The sequence below is a fragment of the Epinephelus fuscoguttatus genome, linkage group LG17, assembly GCF_011397635.1.
Source record: "Epinephelus fuscoguttatus linkage group LG17, E.fuscoguttatus.final_Chr_v1".
Taxonomy (NCBI): Eukaryota; Metazoa; Chordata; class Actinopteri; order Perciformes; family Serranidae; genus Epinephelus; species Epinephelus fuscoguttatus.
The window spans coordinates 15,037,111-15,054,443 of NC_064768.1; the positions used below are offsets into that span (position 1 = coordinate 15,037,111).

Here is a 17,333-nt window from a genome sequence, read left to right on the forward strand (position 1 = left end):
ACAAACTTGAAGAGAAAAGACAATATGGGATACATCAAACATCAGAACTTGTCATATATTCATCGAAATACTCAATGAAACTGAGTGCATACTGATATATGTCATGTCAGATGTCTGTGAAGTAATTTGATACTCATTTCTAAACAAACAAAGTGTTGAAGCTTTATTTATATTCTCTCTCAAATTGTGTTTCATGATGATGCTTGAAGTACATTTATACGTGGAGTCAATTTGTACGTTTGTCATACATACTGTAGATCATATGGGTTAGCTGATGTCGATGTTTTTTAATATACAAAGAAAAAAAACACTGACAAGGCAAAAAAATACTTTATATACATAATATTTGGGATATTACAAGGGTTTTTGGTAATAGAGCTGTTTTTTTCCACTTTATGTAGTTAATCTCTTAATTTAAGTAGATGTCTGAGGCTGTTTTTCTTCATGTTGTAGTTTTATGTAATGGCTGTATAGAAGGACTTTGAATGTAGATTTTTCTCCTGTTTTTAATGTGTATTACTGTTTGTTTGAAACAGCTTTAGAAGTACAGAACTATATTGAAGGAATTTGTGCTGATTTACCATGAGCTGTACCAGTGAATATGTGCCATGTCCATTTTTTTAGCTTGTAAAACAAGCTTCAAGACCACTGTAAGTGTTTTCTTTGTGTACTACATACAGACAATCCTACCACATCAACTTAATATTTTGTAATGCCGACTTTACAGATTCAAGTTTTTGTGTGTTTGACTGGTATTTTTGTTTTCTGTTTTATGTTTGTATGTTCATGTCCACTTCTTTACAACAGATGAAACCGTCACTGTTGGTTGTTCATATTTCACACAGACAATCCGACAATCTAGGCACATCTCTGCAGTTCAAACACTATGTTTTGCATGATGTTGATTCAGTTTTTTGTGATTTATAATAGATCTTTGGTAGTTGTGTTTCAGTTTAAATGTTTTATTTCAAATTTGTTGTCAAAAGTTTTAACTGTATGTTTTGTACATTTGTTTGTCACATGACAGAAGACTCTTTGCAGTGTCAAAGATGTCAAAAAGTTGGAGCAATACCTGAGGCCTACTTACATGTGCGTATGAGAGTTTTAGAGCATATTGTCCTAGTAATATCTTTTGTGTGCACTACTTTGTGACAGTTCATGTGTATCATGTCTCTTTATTGTTATTTAGATTTCACTGTGAGTCACATAACAATTGTTATGTTATTACAGTGCAAGATTGTGCTGAAGTATGCAAATCACAGTTAGTTTGTTTCCTGAGGCTGTAACACAATGAGAAGCCTGTTGTCTTGTTACAAACAGGTTTTCTCAGGACCTCCCGGAGTTACAGTTAGCTGCCATTGCAGTCATGTCTGGACCTTATTCATTCACTCTTGTTTCTTTAGTGAAGACCATTAAGATAGTCTAATGGCTTCAGTTGAATGCATAGCAGGGCTTGTTGTGAGTGCTGTTTATAGTGTCTTTTGGAACCTTCCTATTCATCTGTATATGTTTGTTGTGTCATGTCATCTTCACCCAGAAGTTGTTATATATTAGACAGATTTTAACAATTGATTTGTTTTATTTTACTACAGTGTGCCTTTCAGTGGTCAACAATTTTTGTCTGAACAACTTTAGCTGCTCAAGTATTGACACCATGGAATGTGTGATTTAACACTAAAACAATGTTTTGATACAACTTAATTGTCAATGTTTAGATTGGTATTTTGTACTACTACTACTTGGACTAGCAGAGGATGAGTATATCAGTGGTTTGTCCAAAACTTTTAGCTATATTTCATTTATATTTAATTACTAAATATGCCAGGTATGTACTTTAAGCAAACTTTTTCAACCATTTATCTGAACCATCCATCTATCACAACTATTTATCCATTATTTTTAATTAACTATTTCATCTGTTAATCCATTACTTTAAGATATTTCACTATTTATTCATAACCTTTAGCTAGCTATTCAAACTTTTAGTTAACTATTTAGGCTATTTATATTGGTTTATTGATTATTTTTAGCCATTTCATCATTTATCTTGTACGTTAGCTAACATTTTCAACTGTTTATTGATTGTTTTTAGCTATTTCATCATTTATCCAGTACTTTAGCTAACTTTTTCAACTGTTTATTGATTATTTTTAGCTATTTCATCATTTATCTTGTACATTAGCTAACATTTTCAACTGTTTATTGATTGTTTTTAGCTGTTTCATCATTTATCCGGTACTTTAGCTAACATTTTCAACTGTTTATTGATTGTTTTTAGCTATTTCATCATTTATCCAGTACTTTAGCTAACTTTTTCAACTGTTTATTGATTATTTTTAGCTGTTTCATCATTTATCCGGTACTTTAGCTAACATTTTCAACTGTTTATTGATTATTTTTAGCTATTTCATCATTCATCCAGTACTCTAATGTTTTCAACCTTTAACTTTTATTTAACTATTTAAACTATTGCTTTTAGTTACCTGTTTCAACTGTTTATCCAGCAAAGTAACTTTTAGCTAACTAGTTTAGCTTTTTATCCTTCAATTTAGCTATTTCACCATTCATCCAGTACATTTAGGTAAGGATTTTAAAAGATTTTTCATAGCTTTCAGTTAACGGTTTAGCCCACTCTGCTTGCTTGTTTACTGATTTTTGCGCATTCTCAATCACAAAACAAGCTAATGTTCCTATTGTCACAGTTCTACAGTTTGTATGTAGTGTTTTCTAGTTTATTTTAAAATACTTACCTCTTCTTTCATTGTCAACTTCATTACCTGCCTTAGAGCGTTTTACCACCTTAGTTAGTACCTTCCCCACCCTGACTTGTTTCACCTGTCCCTCGTTGTTATTTTATTGTGTATTTTGTCTTTTCCTTCCTTCTGTCATTTAATTCTGCTTTTTCTTTTTTGTTCCTTGTTCATCTTTTTCTTCTGTTTAATTTGTACTTTACAGGCAGAAGCACTGACCCAACTGAGCATTTCTGAATCAGCAACAAGCATTTTTATGCCTATCAGTTTAGCTGCTTATTTATATTTTCACTTTTTACTGTCAGACAGCTCTTTCAGTAGTGGCTTCAAACATACTAATTATGCTCCTTTAGCCACCAGCTTTCACCAGTAATTTACCTCATACATTTATTTGATACATTTTAAACTGTATTTTGTTGTTTTACATCATTTCATCAGTATTATGCAACTTTTGCTCTATACCATATGACACCAAATGGGTTTGTTCTAACACCAACTTGTTTTTGACAACAAGGTAAAAGATAAATAATAACATTAACAATACTTTATCTGTATTGAATTAAAAAAAAAGATCATAATATTATGGACATCATAAGGGTTTTTGCAAGAGACCTGATGGTTTTCCTCAATATATGTAGCCTAGTTTATCTCTAAATATAAATGCATTTGTGGGGTCTTAACATGACAACGTATTATTTTTACAGCTATGTACCTACTTGAAGGCTGAATGTAGATTTCATACTCTGCTTATGACTATTTTTATTATTTCATGTAAAATATTATATGTACTCTTTTGTCAACTTAGAACTGTTTACATATTTACATCATTCAGCTTTAGTTCACCACTTTTACTTTTGCTATTGTTTGTTTAGTTTGTTTAAATATCACATGTGCCAAATGTCTGTTTACTTCAGTATCAGTGTAAACTTTGCTACACACATACAATCCTTACTACTCTACACAGAGAATGTTCTATTTAAAGCTTTTTGCAGTGTCCCTAAAATTAAATAAAGTTTTTGTTTTACGTGTTATTTTCATATGTTAAACGCTTTTTAATTCATTGTTAATGTTCATAAAGTGTCGTAGATTCACTTTTTTGTCAACAAACTTGACTGAAACTAAAAGTCAAGGTCACCGCTGGTTGTTAATATTTTATCTCATTTGCCATGTGCAGTTATTAAAGTGGTTACAAAATTGTAATCTACTGTGTTTTAATATGTGCTTTTTATTTACACTTCATCGTTACAGTGACAGCTTTCAGTATGATTTTTATGTCAAGTCAGTTTTATGTATTGTGCACAATTAAAAAAAGAGTTGATCCAAAGTGTTTTCCAGTCGGGGCAGTTGCTCTATCTTAGTAAACATATAAATTAATAGTTTTTCTCAGCCGCTTTGCAACATTTGTTGAATCAGCCTTAACATTTGCAAAACAGTAAGTGCATCTCTCGAAACAATTCATACATTGACATGACAAAGGTCATAACTTGCTAAAATCCTTAGTTTATTTCTCAAAAATTAATATTTATGTAACATGTGCGTGCCATCAGAACAAGGTGCTATGTTTTCCAGTCTGTCCATCCTGGTGAACCCGATATCTCAAGAGCAGTTTCAGGGAATTTCTTGACATTTGGCACAAACATATCCTTGGACTCAACAATGAACCAATTAGATTTTGGTGGTCAAAGGTCAAGGTCACAGTGACCTTGTGTACATCTCAATTCCAAGAACACGGTATCACAAGAAGGCCTTCAGGGAATTTTTAAAATTCAATGATGGATCAGCAATCCATTGCTTAGAATTTGGTGGTTGGGGCGCTGGTGGCTTAGTGGATAGAGCAGGCGCTCCATGTACAGGGCTGTTGCCACAGGGCCCACAAATTTCACTTAAATGTCTAACAGGATAAAAGGATGAAGTGATGGCAATTTTATATTCAAAAGGTCAAAGGTCAACTTCACTGTGAAATCATAATGTTCTGCAGATGAACACGTTTCTGGCCATTATTCAACATCATAATTCAGGAACAGAAGGGGAGACATTTGGTCAGATACTTGATTGGTGAATCTAATCTGAAACTGTGCTGAGTGTGCTGATCATCTGAGCTGCCAGGTTGAAAATGTGTGTGAAGCATCTATGTTTTAGAATCTGGAGCTTCTTTGCAGCGACGTCCATATTTGAAGCACTTTCTGCTGTCATAGCTACGACTTTGTGTTGTATCCTGTTCCTCTAGTCCGCCACAAGCTCACTGGGTTTGCCAACATGCAGCTTCAGGTGGTTTCTCACTGGAAATTCATGACATATATTCTATCACTACTATATTATAGGAGTTTGGACAGATGTGTAAACTGCAACCTGACTTGTTGGCAGAGGCATGCATCCGCAAGACAATAACTAGTTGTACGCTTCATGCAGACAGTATGTGATCTGCATGATAATTTACAGCTCAGTCTCTTTTATTTCACAGTAAAATAGCTTTCTTTAAATGTGGTAGTACTATAGAGCTTAACGATTAAAGTGACAGCTGTCAGTATGAGTTCTTTGCATGTAAACTGGTAATGAATATATTACTGCAGTATCCCTTTAAGAAGTTACATAACTATGAAGGAGGGTCAATAGGAGGAGTTACAAGTGTTTGACACTGAACTTTACCGCTTTGCCTACTTTCAGTTAACAAGTGACGTGTTGACAACTCCCAAAATATGTAGCCACAATAGAAGCAAGTAGTTAAAGGGGATATGTGTAAACTTTAATTTGACAAACACTATGGGTGTGTTCAAGTACTCCCTCGTGGACTTCGTCTTTATTCTTTGTGGACTAGTGTTCTTGCTGCTTGACATAGGGCTGGATATATGGGCAGCTGTGACTTTCTACCAAGAAAAAGCCTACTGGAGCCTTGGCATCCTGCTGCTGCTGCTCATCGGCTCGTCCATTCTTGTTCAGGGCTACAGCTGGCTGTGGTACAGCTATGAGGAATTTAAGAGGCAGACAAAGGTTGAAAATTGCCTGAGCCCGAGCCAGCTCAGGCTGCTTCATGTTTTCCAGCTGGGGATCTACTTCAGGTTGTGCAAACCTTGTGTATTACAATAATCCTGGTGTGTTCCAAGTGCCACAGGCTGTATTTCCTTTTGTATGTGTGGGGAAGTGAGTGTGAATGCAGAATAGTAAGGCGATTCCTCTTTTTACATGTGGCTCTGTATCAGAGAGCTCCACCCTTGTCTGTTCATGCACATATTCCCATTTACGGGAAATACAGTCTGAATGGAACAGCTGTGTTTCACTCTAGCTCAACTCCAAACTAGGGTGGTGTAAAAACTATTGAAGTTTAGTATACGCAAAACACTCTATCTTTTTAGATAAAAACAAAACATTAAGTAATTTCTGTTGTGAATTACATCAGCTGTTTCATTTCCTCTAAATTTGGTACATGATAGTAGTTGTAACAGTAGTGTGTTGTAACAGTGGCATGCCTTATGCGAAAGAGTCTCTGTAGATCCACTTTTGTGACAACAAAGATTCAAGAATGAAACGTGAGTTATATGAAAGTTTCTTTATCTGCAGTAGATAATCTGATTTGATATTAGAGCCTTGTTGAACTGGTTCTGTTGAAGCACTGCACTGATGACAACACTACCAAAGAAATCACAATGAGTGTCTCAGTGGTGGAAAGTAAATAAATCTACTCAAATACTGTACTTAAAGAACAGTTTTGATGAACTTGTACTTTACATTGTTGTGTTGTTCCTTGCACTGTTAAGATCTGAGCACTTCTTCCATCACTGACATAACTCAATTGGTTTTAACTCTGCTTTCTCTATCCCATAACTTTGTCCTCTCAGGCATGCAGGTGTAGTGGAGATCTCCTTATGCAACTCCTACTCAGAGGTCGATGACCCCGAGGGTACAGCAGTGTTCCTGAGCCACGACCTGAGCATGCTGCGGCTCATAGAGACATTTTCGGAGAGTGCCCCTCAGCTTGTCCTCATGCTCACTATCATTATGCAGCGGGGCGAGCTTGACCCTGTGACAGGTACAGTGTGTTCTCATCTCTCAGAGCTACATCATTTCGATTTGGGGGAGTCACCAGGGGGTATGTCCCCTCAATATTTTTAACATGTGCATTTGTCCCCCCCCAATGAAAACATGAATGTAGCAGAGGACTTTTACTTCGAAAGACTGCTAGACTGTGACTGATCAGTTGATCAGTGCAACAGTGCCTTCAGTAAAATAGTATGCAGCAGTATGCAATCTGCAATGGTTGCAATCTGCCATAGAACAGCCAGACAAAAAAGCAACTATGTATAGTTGAAGCAGAATGTACCATGACATTCATTCATTCATTCATTCATCTTCTAACCGCTTCATCCTCTTGAGGGTCGCAGGGGGGCTGGAGCCTATCCCAGCTGACATTGGGCGAGAGGCAGGGTACACCCTGGACAGGTCACCAGACTATCACAGGGCTGACACATAGAGACAAACAACCATTCACGCTCACATTCACACCTATGGACAATTTAGAGTTACCAATTAACCTAGTCCCCAATCTGCATGTCTTTGGACTGTGGGAGGAAGCTGGAGTGCCCGGAGAGAACCCACACTGACACGGGGAGAACATGCAAACTCCGCACAGAAGGGCTCCCACGCCTGGGATCGAACCGGCAACCCTCTTGCTGTGAGGCAAGAGTGCTAACCACCACACCACCGTGCCACCCTTGTACCATGACATTTCCTTCATAAATAGATGCAAAAAGGGCAGAAATCAGTGCTTGAACATGGATCAAAATGCATGAAATTAAATGTTTGGCACTCAAAATTTCCTGGGGGAGGACCTCTTCTCCTCTGATACCCCTTGTTTTGCCATAATGAAGGTACCAGCATGTGACATATCATCCCCTGGCTGTCTGAATCTGGTCATTGGTACATTATACAGTTCCAAGGCAGAAATGCTCACCAAAACACCATATGGACCTGTTACTAAGCTTAAAAACTTGATTTTCATTTGAAGGGATCTTTAATGCACCCAAAACAGTGCTGTATATGCATGAAAAAGGCTACTCTATCAATGAAAATACTATCTAGTCTTTACTAAGAGGAAACGCATTAATTACAGTCACTTCTAGCTTCCCTAATGATGACGTCTTCTCCTCCTCAGTGTTAAAGGCCCTTGGGTCAGCCTCAGCCATCGCCTTCAGTGTGACCATGTACCACCGATCCCTGCGCTCCTTTCTGCCCGACAAACAGAAACAGCAGATGATCTCCTCGTTAGTCTACTTCCTCTGGAACCTGTTCCTCATTATGTCTCGTCTAACCGCCCTCGCCCTCTTTGCCTCCGTGCTGCCCTGCTTCATCTTCACCCACTTCTTGTGCTCTTGGATGGTGTTATTCTTTTTCGTCTGGAGAGCCAAGACGGAATTCATGGACAGTGCTTGTGGAGAATGGCTTTACAGAGCCACTGTGGGCCTCATCTGGTATTTCGACTGGCTTAATGTGGTCGAGGGGAGGACGAGGTACAGGACTCTGCTCTATCATGGCTACATACTGGTTGACATTTCCCTCCTCTGTGGTCTGTGGTGCTGGAAGATGAGCACAGAACCGCCTTATTTTGAAATCCCACCCCTGTATGCTGTCATCACAGCAGTCAGTGTTGTTGGGGTTTACATCCTTGGCCTCTTTTTTAAGATGATATATTATAAGTACAGCCATCCAAGCCTGGCCAAGGAGGAGCTAAAAGGGGACACTGCAGAAAACTCCAGAGTTGGACAGGGACCTACTAGGACTCTCCCTGGAGATGAGACAGACTTTCCTATATCCTCATTGGAAGATTTAGACGTGGAGAAGGAGATTACATATCGTAGCTGGCCAAGCCCACCTGCACCGGTCACTAAACGCTGCAATAAAAGAATGAAGAAGTTGGCTGAGAACTTCTACACCTGAGCAGCGTCACCTGACATCCACCAGACACGGAGGTTAGACTGACTCATGCAGACTTGACAAGCCTCATTAATCAAGATCATGAGGTTGTGTGGGATAGAGGGACTGTGACCTGCTCCCTGATTCAACCTCATGGGAAACGACTACAAGTCACGACTGCTGTGTTCTCATGAGCACTGTCTTCACTGCACTAACTGGTGCTGCTATGTGCCGATCATCATGTAATTTATTTTCCTTTTCAAGGATAGGTTCACTTTTTTTAAGTCTGCCTTAAAGTGATACTTACATGCCCATATGTACACTGAAATAGTTTTGGGTTGCTGTAATTTTCCTTCTTGTTCGTACTGCCTGTGGAGAGATTTTTCTCCTTCAGACATGATTTCAAGTATTTCAAATATTTCTTTCTCCCTCATTGAAAAATTCTGGATCTGGCCTCTGCCCTGCCCACCACTGCTGCTTGTCTTGGACTGATTGGTGAAGGGGAGTGTGCATCTAAATGGCTTGTGTTAAGCCTTATCTATGGTTTGGTGCATGACACTTTTGATGAGTGTCGCTTGATAGAAAAGACGTATTTCCAACGGGAAAAAAGAGTCACCATAAAAGTCGGTGACTGTTGGAACAGTGGACTAACTAATGAGATCCGTAGTCAGACGTGTTATCCAGTGCACCACTGGCCCGCATGACTAACTTATTAGATGACTAAAAAGAGTAACCGAGATGGATTATTTGGTTTCTGATGAGTTTAAAAGAGGGTTTTACAATGAGTTTGCTCAGTCAGTTAAGCCAGCCTTAGTTCCATGTCTGAGAGAAATTTGAATTCAAAAGGCGTAGTTGTATTTTTCTGTTTTAATGAGGAAAATAGGTGTGAGAATATGACTTAGATGAACATTTTGTGAGTTTATATTATGTATTTATTTGTCTGAAAAAGCTAGAGTATGCGGAAAGTAGTGGGATGGGGGCATAGCAGTGGCGCACACCCATATCATGGTATACTGGATACCCCTGTGTGAAATTTTAGGAAAGTATGAGGGTAGGAAAAGTGAGATATTACCCAAGCCTTCTGTGATGTCACACATTGTTTTATGAACTCCTGTTTTGGCCTTGAGTGCCACCTTGGATTTTTGGAGCAAGAAGTGACCCTAACACTAGCTGCCAGACTGGTTACACAATGCATTTACAGCTGTTAACTGTGATCTTGCTTATGCTAATGCTAATTTTTGTTAGTGGAGAATTTTAATTTTTAATTTAATTTTTTAATACTTTATATTTTTTTATTTTATATACTTTATTAATCCCTGAGGGGAAATTCAATTCTTGCACTCTGTTGTCAATTGCACACAGGTTTGAACACACACATGCACAAACAGGACCTATACATGCACTAAGTGGAGAGATGTCAGAGTGAGGGGGCTGCCCATGACAGGCACTCCGAGCTGTTGGGGGGGTTCGGTGCCTTGCTCAAGGGCAACTCAGCAGTGTCCAGGCTCCATATTTTGGTCCGGGCGGGGACTTGAGCAGGCGACTCTCCACTTCCCAACCCAAGTCCCCATGGACTGAGCTACTGCCACCCCAAGAACAAGCTTAAATCCATGATTACAAAATGTTCTTACTAGAAAACCCTAACACCCAACTCCTTTGAGGATCTTTGAGTATGACCAAGTGCTGTACAGACATTTTTTAGTCGACCAAAATGTTAAAATTGACTTTCGTGAAAGGTATTAATGCGAGGAAGGTGACTGAACTATATTGTTGTGAAAGCTTATAGTTGAATAGCATTAGGGGGGATGTCTTTGGCATGTATGGAAGGGAGGAATGATTGTTAACAACCAATAAGGACCAGTCTATTAACAGCTGCCCAGAAACATCTTCCAATATCACATTTATCATTAAGAAACAGATTTTTACTGAAAATGTTTATGGATTATATTTATAACAGATGTTGTCTGTCAATAATTTGTAATTGTATTTTTGTATACAATTGTATTTTTTTTTATAGTAATATATAATAAACCAAAACTTGAGTCTGAAACTTTTTGAAATTTATTTACACTGTAATGAGTGTCTAAGGTACACAGGGAAACCTTACAGGGCTGTGTCGAGGTCCCAAACAGCTACTGTGGGGAACATAGTGATTATTGTAATTAAATTAGCATCGATTATTATGATGGTGCTCCATTTACAGGATCACATTCAGGCTCTCTACATGTGGCCTCACAGGTCCTTGAAAATGAGATGAAATACATTAAAAAACAAAACATTAACATACAGTATTTTAAAAATAATAACAGTATTTGGCATTGGAAAGAATATAGCCCCTTAAACATTGCCATGGTCATTATTTAACAGCCATGGTATACTTCAAAACAGACATGACATGCAGACAAAGTAAAGAAAAAAACAGAAAACACATTTAATATGCAGACAAAAATGCAAAGATTGCATATGGTCTCAGTTTTCTCAAACACCAGGACTGATAGATTTACCTTTAATTCACACTGAACAATCAAACATGCCTTTCACTTTAGTAATCTGCATTAAAAATACCATGTATTTAGATCGTGATTGTCTCTAAGCGATGCTAAGCGTTTCACAGCAACAAAACAAACGCAATCTCCTTTTCAAAAGGAAGCAGAAATCTAATACAAAGCAGAAACTGAATGCTGATGGTGGGATTTCCACAAGTAAATTTACATGAAACACAAATGTGTTGTCAATCCAAATTGAGACATCTATTCTTTGAAAACATAACTGATAGCAAAGTAACTGTTCTTCGGCCCTTCACTATAATTTTCTTTAAACACTGAGCAACCCACATGAACTTTTCCCCAAAATGGATGTATAGTTTTCTAGGAGGAGGCCTTTCAAATACAGTGCAGACAACACAATCAAATCAAACAAAGTCTAGTAACAAAAAAAAAACACTTAAAAAAAGTATTGAATTAAAAAAAAGTAAGATAACACTTTGGATAATATAACAATGCAGTGATAAATGTATCAAACAAAATCTTTCCCTTTGAGATTATGCATACAGTTGATGGTTAAAGGCACAATATAAATATGCACAGTCACGCAAGACAAACAAAAATTACACAGAAATACACATTCTTAACGGTCAAGCTGCATGTGTGTAAATACGAAGTCTTCTTCAGGCTCAGTATTGTTCAGTCATAATCTCACACGGACCGGGGGACAGTCGATCAACTCCTCCGGCTTCTCTCACCATCTACAAAATGACAAGTCCCTTGAAATACAGTCAGTGAGCAAAGTAGAAATGTATTGCACAGTCATCATCCTTTGTGTAAATTTGTCCCCTCTGATACGCCTCCAAGAGGTTGTGGGTTGAAATGTGGCTGAAAATTCAAAGCTATGGTTGCACTTATTGGATACACTTAAATTCCTAAATTTTAACTAGAGCTGAAACAATTAATTGATGAGTCTGCAACTTTTTTTTTTTTACAATAAACTAATTGTTTCAGTAAGTTTTTGTAGACAAAAGCACCAAAAATTCACTTGTTTTAAAGTGAATATTTGCACTTTTACATATTCCTCAGACAATAAATTTGGTCCAACATTTTAAGACGTCACATTGAGCTGTGGGAAACTGTTATGGACATTTTTAACCATTTTTTTGACATTTCATGGACAAAATTAGGGCTGCAACTTATGGTTATTTTCTTGATTGATTGTTGGTCTATAAAAATGTCAAAGAATAGTAGTAGGAGCTACTCACAATTTCCCAGACCCCAAAGTGACATCTTCAGATGCTTGTTTAGACCAACAATCACTCAAAAAAAACAAAAGATACTCAGTTTGCTATCATATAAGTCCAAGAAAAACAGCAAATCCTCACATTTGAGAGGCTAGAACCTGTTAGTTAGTGGCATTTTTGCTTAAATTTTTTTTTACTACAACTGAATTTTTTTTTCAGATTGACCACTTAGTTAATCAACTAATCGTTGCAACTCTAGATGAAACAGTTGACCAAAAATATTGAGAAAATAATTTGCAGATAATCCGATAAAGACAATTTTTAGTTGCAGCTCCAGTTTTAACTAATACAACGAATGTTGACAACTGCCTGAAAAACAACTGAGAAACATGTTGAGTAAAGTCTTTGGAAACGAAAGTATGCAAATTCCTTTTTGGTAAATGACCATTTTGACATTCAGTTGTGTTAACAGAGCAACTCTGGTTTTGTTGCAACAACATGACAACATGTAAGAGAAATCAAACTTAATCCTACTGGCTAAGACTATTTTTTGCCCTGGTTTTGTCAAATTGTACAAATGCTTTACGAACACCGCTCTCCTCCTGTGATGAGATGCAACAACTGTCTTCACTATGAGAAGAGGAAACTCATAATGAAACCTCTTAAGTGATTATAATCCTCCAAACAATGTATAAGCTGAGTCAGAGGCTGAAAGGTGAGAGCACGGGCGGATTATGAGACAATGGGGCCCCTGAGGACAGATGTCTCAACACATAGGAGCACCCACACAACCAGGACCTTCATCCTGAACCAAAGCTATTGGGTGCTGTTGTTGGTTTAAAAACTAAACTTCAATGTTTAGTTCATGCTGGACACAAAGAGAAAGAGAGAGGCTGTCTAAAGCTTCCTGACACATCAGATCCATAACAGACAGGTTTCCATTCAAACCAATTCAGATCCTGCATCCCGTAACGTTTGGGCAAATGGAGCCGTTATCTGTAGTTATTTTGCATTTCCATTCACTATAATCTTGACATACAGCCCCTAACCCTGTAGATCCTTTAGATTCGTGACCATCCTGAGAGAGACGTTTTACAGCACAAAAAAATGAACTAGTCAGTGCTCTTAGGTGAAGAATTAGGGAATGGAAACACTGTCTCTGCACTACAATGTCTTGTTACTTATGGGCTGAGATATACACCAATACTGACGGACACTTCAGCCTGGCTCTAAAAGGAAAAAGACTGGCAAAGGATTGGGAGCAAAACAAAACACAAACTGAGCTCTGTGACTTTACAACAATAAAAGTTACCGGCCATTTTAAACAGAGGCTCTGTGACCAGTTCTGGAATCCATCCATGGGTATGATCCCTTATATTTTCCTCCCTCAACCTAAAAACACTTAACATTTGTTACCAGAGTCACGTTATCCTGATTTACATCATTCTGAAAAACATAAACTGTTAACCAATCTACAGTAAATCCCATTATTTTAAATGCTTGTATTGTACCACTTTCAACTAAGCACTTCAATGAATTTCTAATGGCAGTTCATCTCCTCATGGGAGTTAAGGGATACTTAGGAACCCCAAAAACAGCTGCATCAGTATATTACTAGTATAACATAACATCATCAACGAAGAAGAACAGCCCTGTTTGTAGCTTTGTGTCAAACCAACTTTCAGATAATCAACAGGTTTTTAAATGGTTTGTGGAGCTTTTTCCTCAAACCAGAAAATAAACACTGAATCCTTTAAATCAGATTGTCGTGTCCCAAATCCATACCACATACTGATTCTGCACAGGTTTTTAGTATAGTGTCTTCACAATAGAAAAGTGACAACTTTGTGGCTCACTAATCACACAGTAGGCGGCTAAATATGGTCGATTCTAGACACTTTTCACACAATGCAGTTCCCAGAGAAAATTAGGTGGGTGCTCACAACTGGAGAAAATTTAAAATAAGTTGTGGGTGCAAGGGAAAAAACTCAAGATAAAACTTGGAAAACTAAAATAAGTGATATTTATAGAAAAATGTTTAGCTTTCTAGAAGTTTAACTTGCAGAGACTTTTGGGTGTATTATGTAATTCCCTCAAAACATAAAAAGATTATGTATGTTAATGTTTTTGGATACTAAATAGGGCTGCACGTTTTATTAATTATCAATAGAAAATTGTGCTTTTAATTTTTTTTAATTTATTGGTGTCTTTTGTGTTTAATTCAATGTTCAATTTGTTCAAACAAGAAAGTTGAAAATAATTTCCTTTCATTCTTTAAATTCAGAAAGGCAGAACTGAGTATACTTTAAAAGGTGAAGTGTGTAAGATTTAGGGGGATTTGGTGGCATGTAGTGGTGCAATGCAGTGTGCAACCAACAAAAACTTCTCCTGGTTAGAATCCCTTCAGTGTTTATTGTTTGGCATATTTTTACCGGGAGCCGAATTATCCACAGAGGTCTCCTCCTATCCAAAACAAACAGAAACAGTAATTTAAAATCGGTAAAAACACTGAATAAAGCAGCTTCACGTTACAAACCAGTGACACTACGATGCTGCTCATTGCATGAGCTTCTCACTATGGTGACTGATGGGAAAATGTGACAACTCAGATGGCCCTATCTGGAGTCAGTGCTTGGTTTGTCTGTTCTGGCCACTGTAGCAACATGGCGATCTCCATAAACGAGGACCAGCTCCCCATGTATAAATAAACAGCTCATTCTAAGGTAACGAGAACACAATAATTCTTATTTTCAGGTGATTATACACTAGATAAAACATACTTATCATTTTATATTCCATTTCTGCCAATATATCCCCCTACATTCTTCACACTGGACCTTTAATATCTGTGTATTATTGGCAAGTAATATCATCATTGCGATATTTAACAACGTTATCACTTATTTCCTACATACCGTGCAGCCCCACTGCTAAAACAGGATACTATGATGATTAGTATGTTGTACTTTCAGTATTAGAGTTAGTGTGGTTTTGGGACACTGCTAAGGTTTTCATTCAGACGTTATTTTCAAGATCTCGTGCTTAGTCTTACTAATGCTACTACTACTAGTGGGGGAGGAAATTTACTTGCTTGTTTGGTGTCTGTTCGGAGCATCCTGCTCTGCTTTCTACCTGTCATATCACTGAGCGTTACAGAAAGGTCGTTTCAGTTTTGTCAGAAGTTGAACGGAGTATCTGATTCTCTGCACATATCCTTACTGACCACAGATGACACATACTGTATGTAAAATAAGGACCACACATCTGCTGTTGCAACACAGTGGAGAGGTCAGGACAGCTGACTGATGGTGTGGCTGTCGGGTCAGGAGGGAAGGTTGTGACCAAGTTACGTGTTTATAACCTCATCTAGTTCCTCTTGTTAAACAGCTGAATGGGTATTACTCAGTCACCTCTGCAAAATGATGCTTTCAAGTCTTTGAATGAGTGCAAACGAGAGAGGTTTGTTTAAGCAAATTAACTTTGATATTCTTTCAGCTAAATTAAAAACATAGCAACAAGAAAAACGAGAATGCCAACAAACAAAGGTGGCCCTTTGGTTGATTAATTCCAGGACGAGAAAAAAGAACGAGAGGGATTGTTTTCACTGCAGGAGATTATGATACTTGAAAGACGATGAGAACAAGGAGGAGGAATAAAATGGATGTCTTCCCTTCTGTGTCCAAATCAGTGCCAGTTTCAGCCGTGGTGAGTTTAGCTGCCGTAGAGGAGGGAGCGCTGGGCGTGAGGAACCTTTAACTCAGCCAAACGATGCATCCAGTCCGTTTCTCACAGTCAGCTCCCACCCCGTTACCATCACACATCACACAGTGAGTCATTACTTAGTCGTCTAGTGAGGGCAGATTTGCTTATATGCGAGTGTGTATCATTCGAGGCTTGTGGAGGATTTTCTCACACAATGTCACTGCACAAACTGACAGGACGACATTTTCCCTTTAGTGTGCGATATTCAACGCTGCCTCCTTTACAAGAAGTCCAGTTCCAGCGCTTGGTGCAGGGACACAAGGTCGCCATGTGTGGAGATCCGCCAGAAAGGCATATTGTGCTACAGAGAGAGACACAACCACAGAAACATGACAGTGTGTCAGACACAAACGCTTACAAAGGCTTTACATGTCGTCAAATTGTAACTTGACATCTCCAGATCAATTCACAAATCTGCTTGAATAGGAGGGAGACAGAAGTGTAGTGCATTTATTTAAAAAGAATAGTTCTTTTTTTTCTGAATTATTGAGATAATAATAATCTTCATTATAAAGAAAACAAGGAATTATGGAGATTATTATCTCATTAATTCAGAAAAACAGAGCAGATTTGTTTTCTCAAGTGAATACATTATGCTTCCTGGATAATCACACTGGATTCCCATTTCATTTGAAATATTTGAATAAATGAATCTGAGATGAAAGTGGCAATTTACAAGTCTGGAACCAGGCCGGTAAAACAGGCAACGTGGTCGTTTTACAGCCAAAGAGAAGCAGCACACCAGACTTGGATCACTTGTTGTGGCTTTAGTAACTGATCAACAGAGTCAGGCGCCAGCTCCAGTCCGTCTATTTTGACATTTTTTACCTCAAAGATATACCACACAGGATCATTTATGACCTACTGGAAGTGTGTGTCGGTTGCAGAGACACTGCCCTCTGCCTGTATTTTATAATTACTTCAATGCCCAGGACATTTGTAGGCATGTACCCCCACAGCACTCAGGTGAGGACGGGACTTAATAAAAAGGTACCAACCAGGTGCCAAACCATGATCAGTAGGCATCCAAGAGACACAAAATGCAAATATAGCGAGGTGAAACACCAGACGGGAGAGAATCTGTGGTTGGCTTTTACTTTTACTTTTGCTGGCGAGCATGTTTACAAACAGTAACTGACAATCCTGCAGTGCATAGTACACCTTACACCTGCTTTAGTGTTTACTTT

General features: G+C 38.0%; 2 protein-coding genes across 4 annotated transcripts in view; one reads left to right on the forward strand and one right to left on the reverse strand.

Annotated features, from left to right (window-relative positions):
• The first annotated feature begins 5,378 nt into the window (after window positions 1-5,378).
• Window positions 5,379-12,130, forward strand: LOC125904443 (XK-related protein 8-like). Its single transcript, XM_049601836.1, has 3 exons — window positions 5,379-5,806; window positions 6,584-6,774; window positions 7,897-12,130. Exons 1-3 carry the CDS (start codon window positions 5,511-5,513, stop codon window positions 8,676-8,678), a joined length of 1,269 nt encoding a protein of 422 aa, XP_049457793.1. The 5' UTR covers window positions 5,379-5,510; the 3' UTR covers window positions 8,679-12,130.
• The window catches only part of eya3 (EYA transcriptional coactivator and phosphatase 3), a 28,494-nt gene continuing 22,222 nt past the window's right edge, over window positions 11,062-17,333 (reverse strand). For all 3 annotated transcript variants that reach the window (XM_049601835.1, XM_049601833.1, XM_049601834.1), the window contains one exon: window positions 11,062-16,447. In XM_049601835.1, the coding sequence (XP_049457792.1) occupies window positions 16,367-16,447 (81 nt within the window). In that variant the 3' untranslated portion in view covers window positions 11,062-16,366. The remainder of the gene's footprint in view (window positions 16,448-17,333) is intronic.

What these genes read in the sequence shown, in the direction of transcription:
- LOC125904443 (XM_049601836.1), top strand. Translation starts at nt 5,511, where the DNA reads ATGGGTGTGTTCAAGTACTCCCTCGTGGACTTCGTCTTTATTCTTTGT. An exon ending in CAGCTGGGGATCTACTTCAG is followed by an intron (nt 5,807 to 6,583) that starts GTTGTGCAAACC and finishes TTGTCCTCTCAG; the next exon opens with GCATGCAGGTGTAGTGGAGA. An exon ending in CGAGCTTGACCCTGTGACAG is followed by an intron (nt 6,775 to 7,896) that starts GTACAGTGTGTT and finishes TCTCCTCCTCAG; the next exon opens with TGTTAAAGGCCCTTGGGTCA.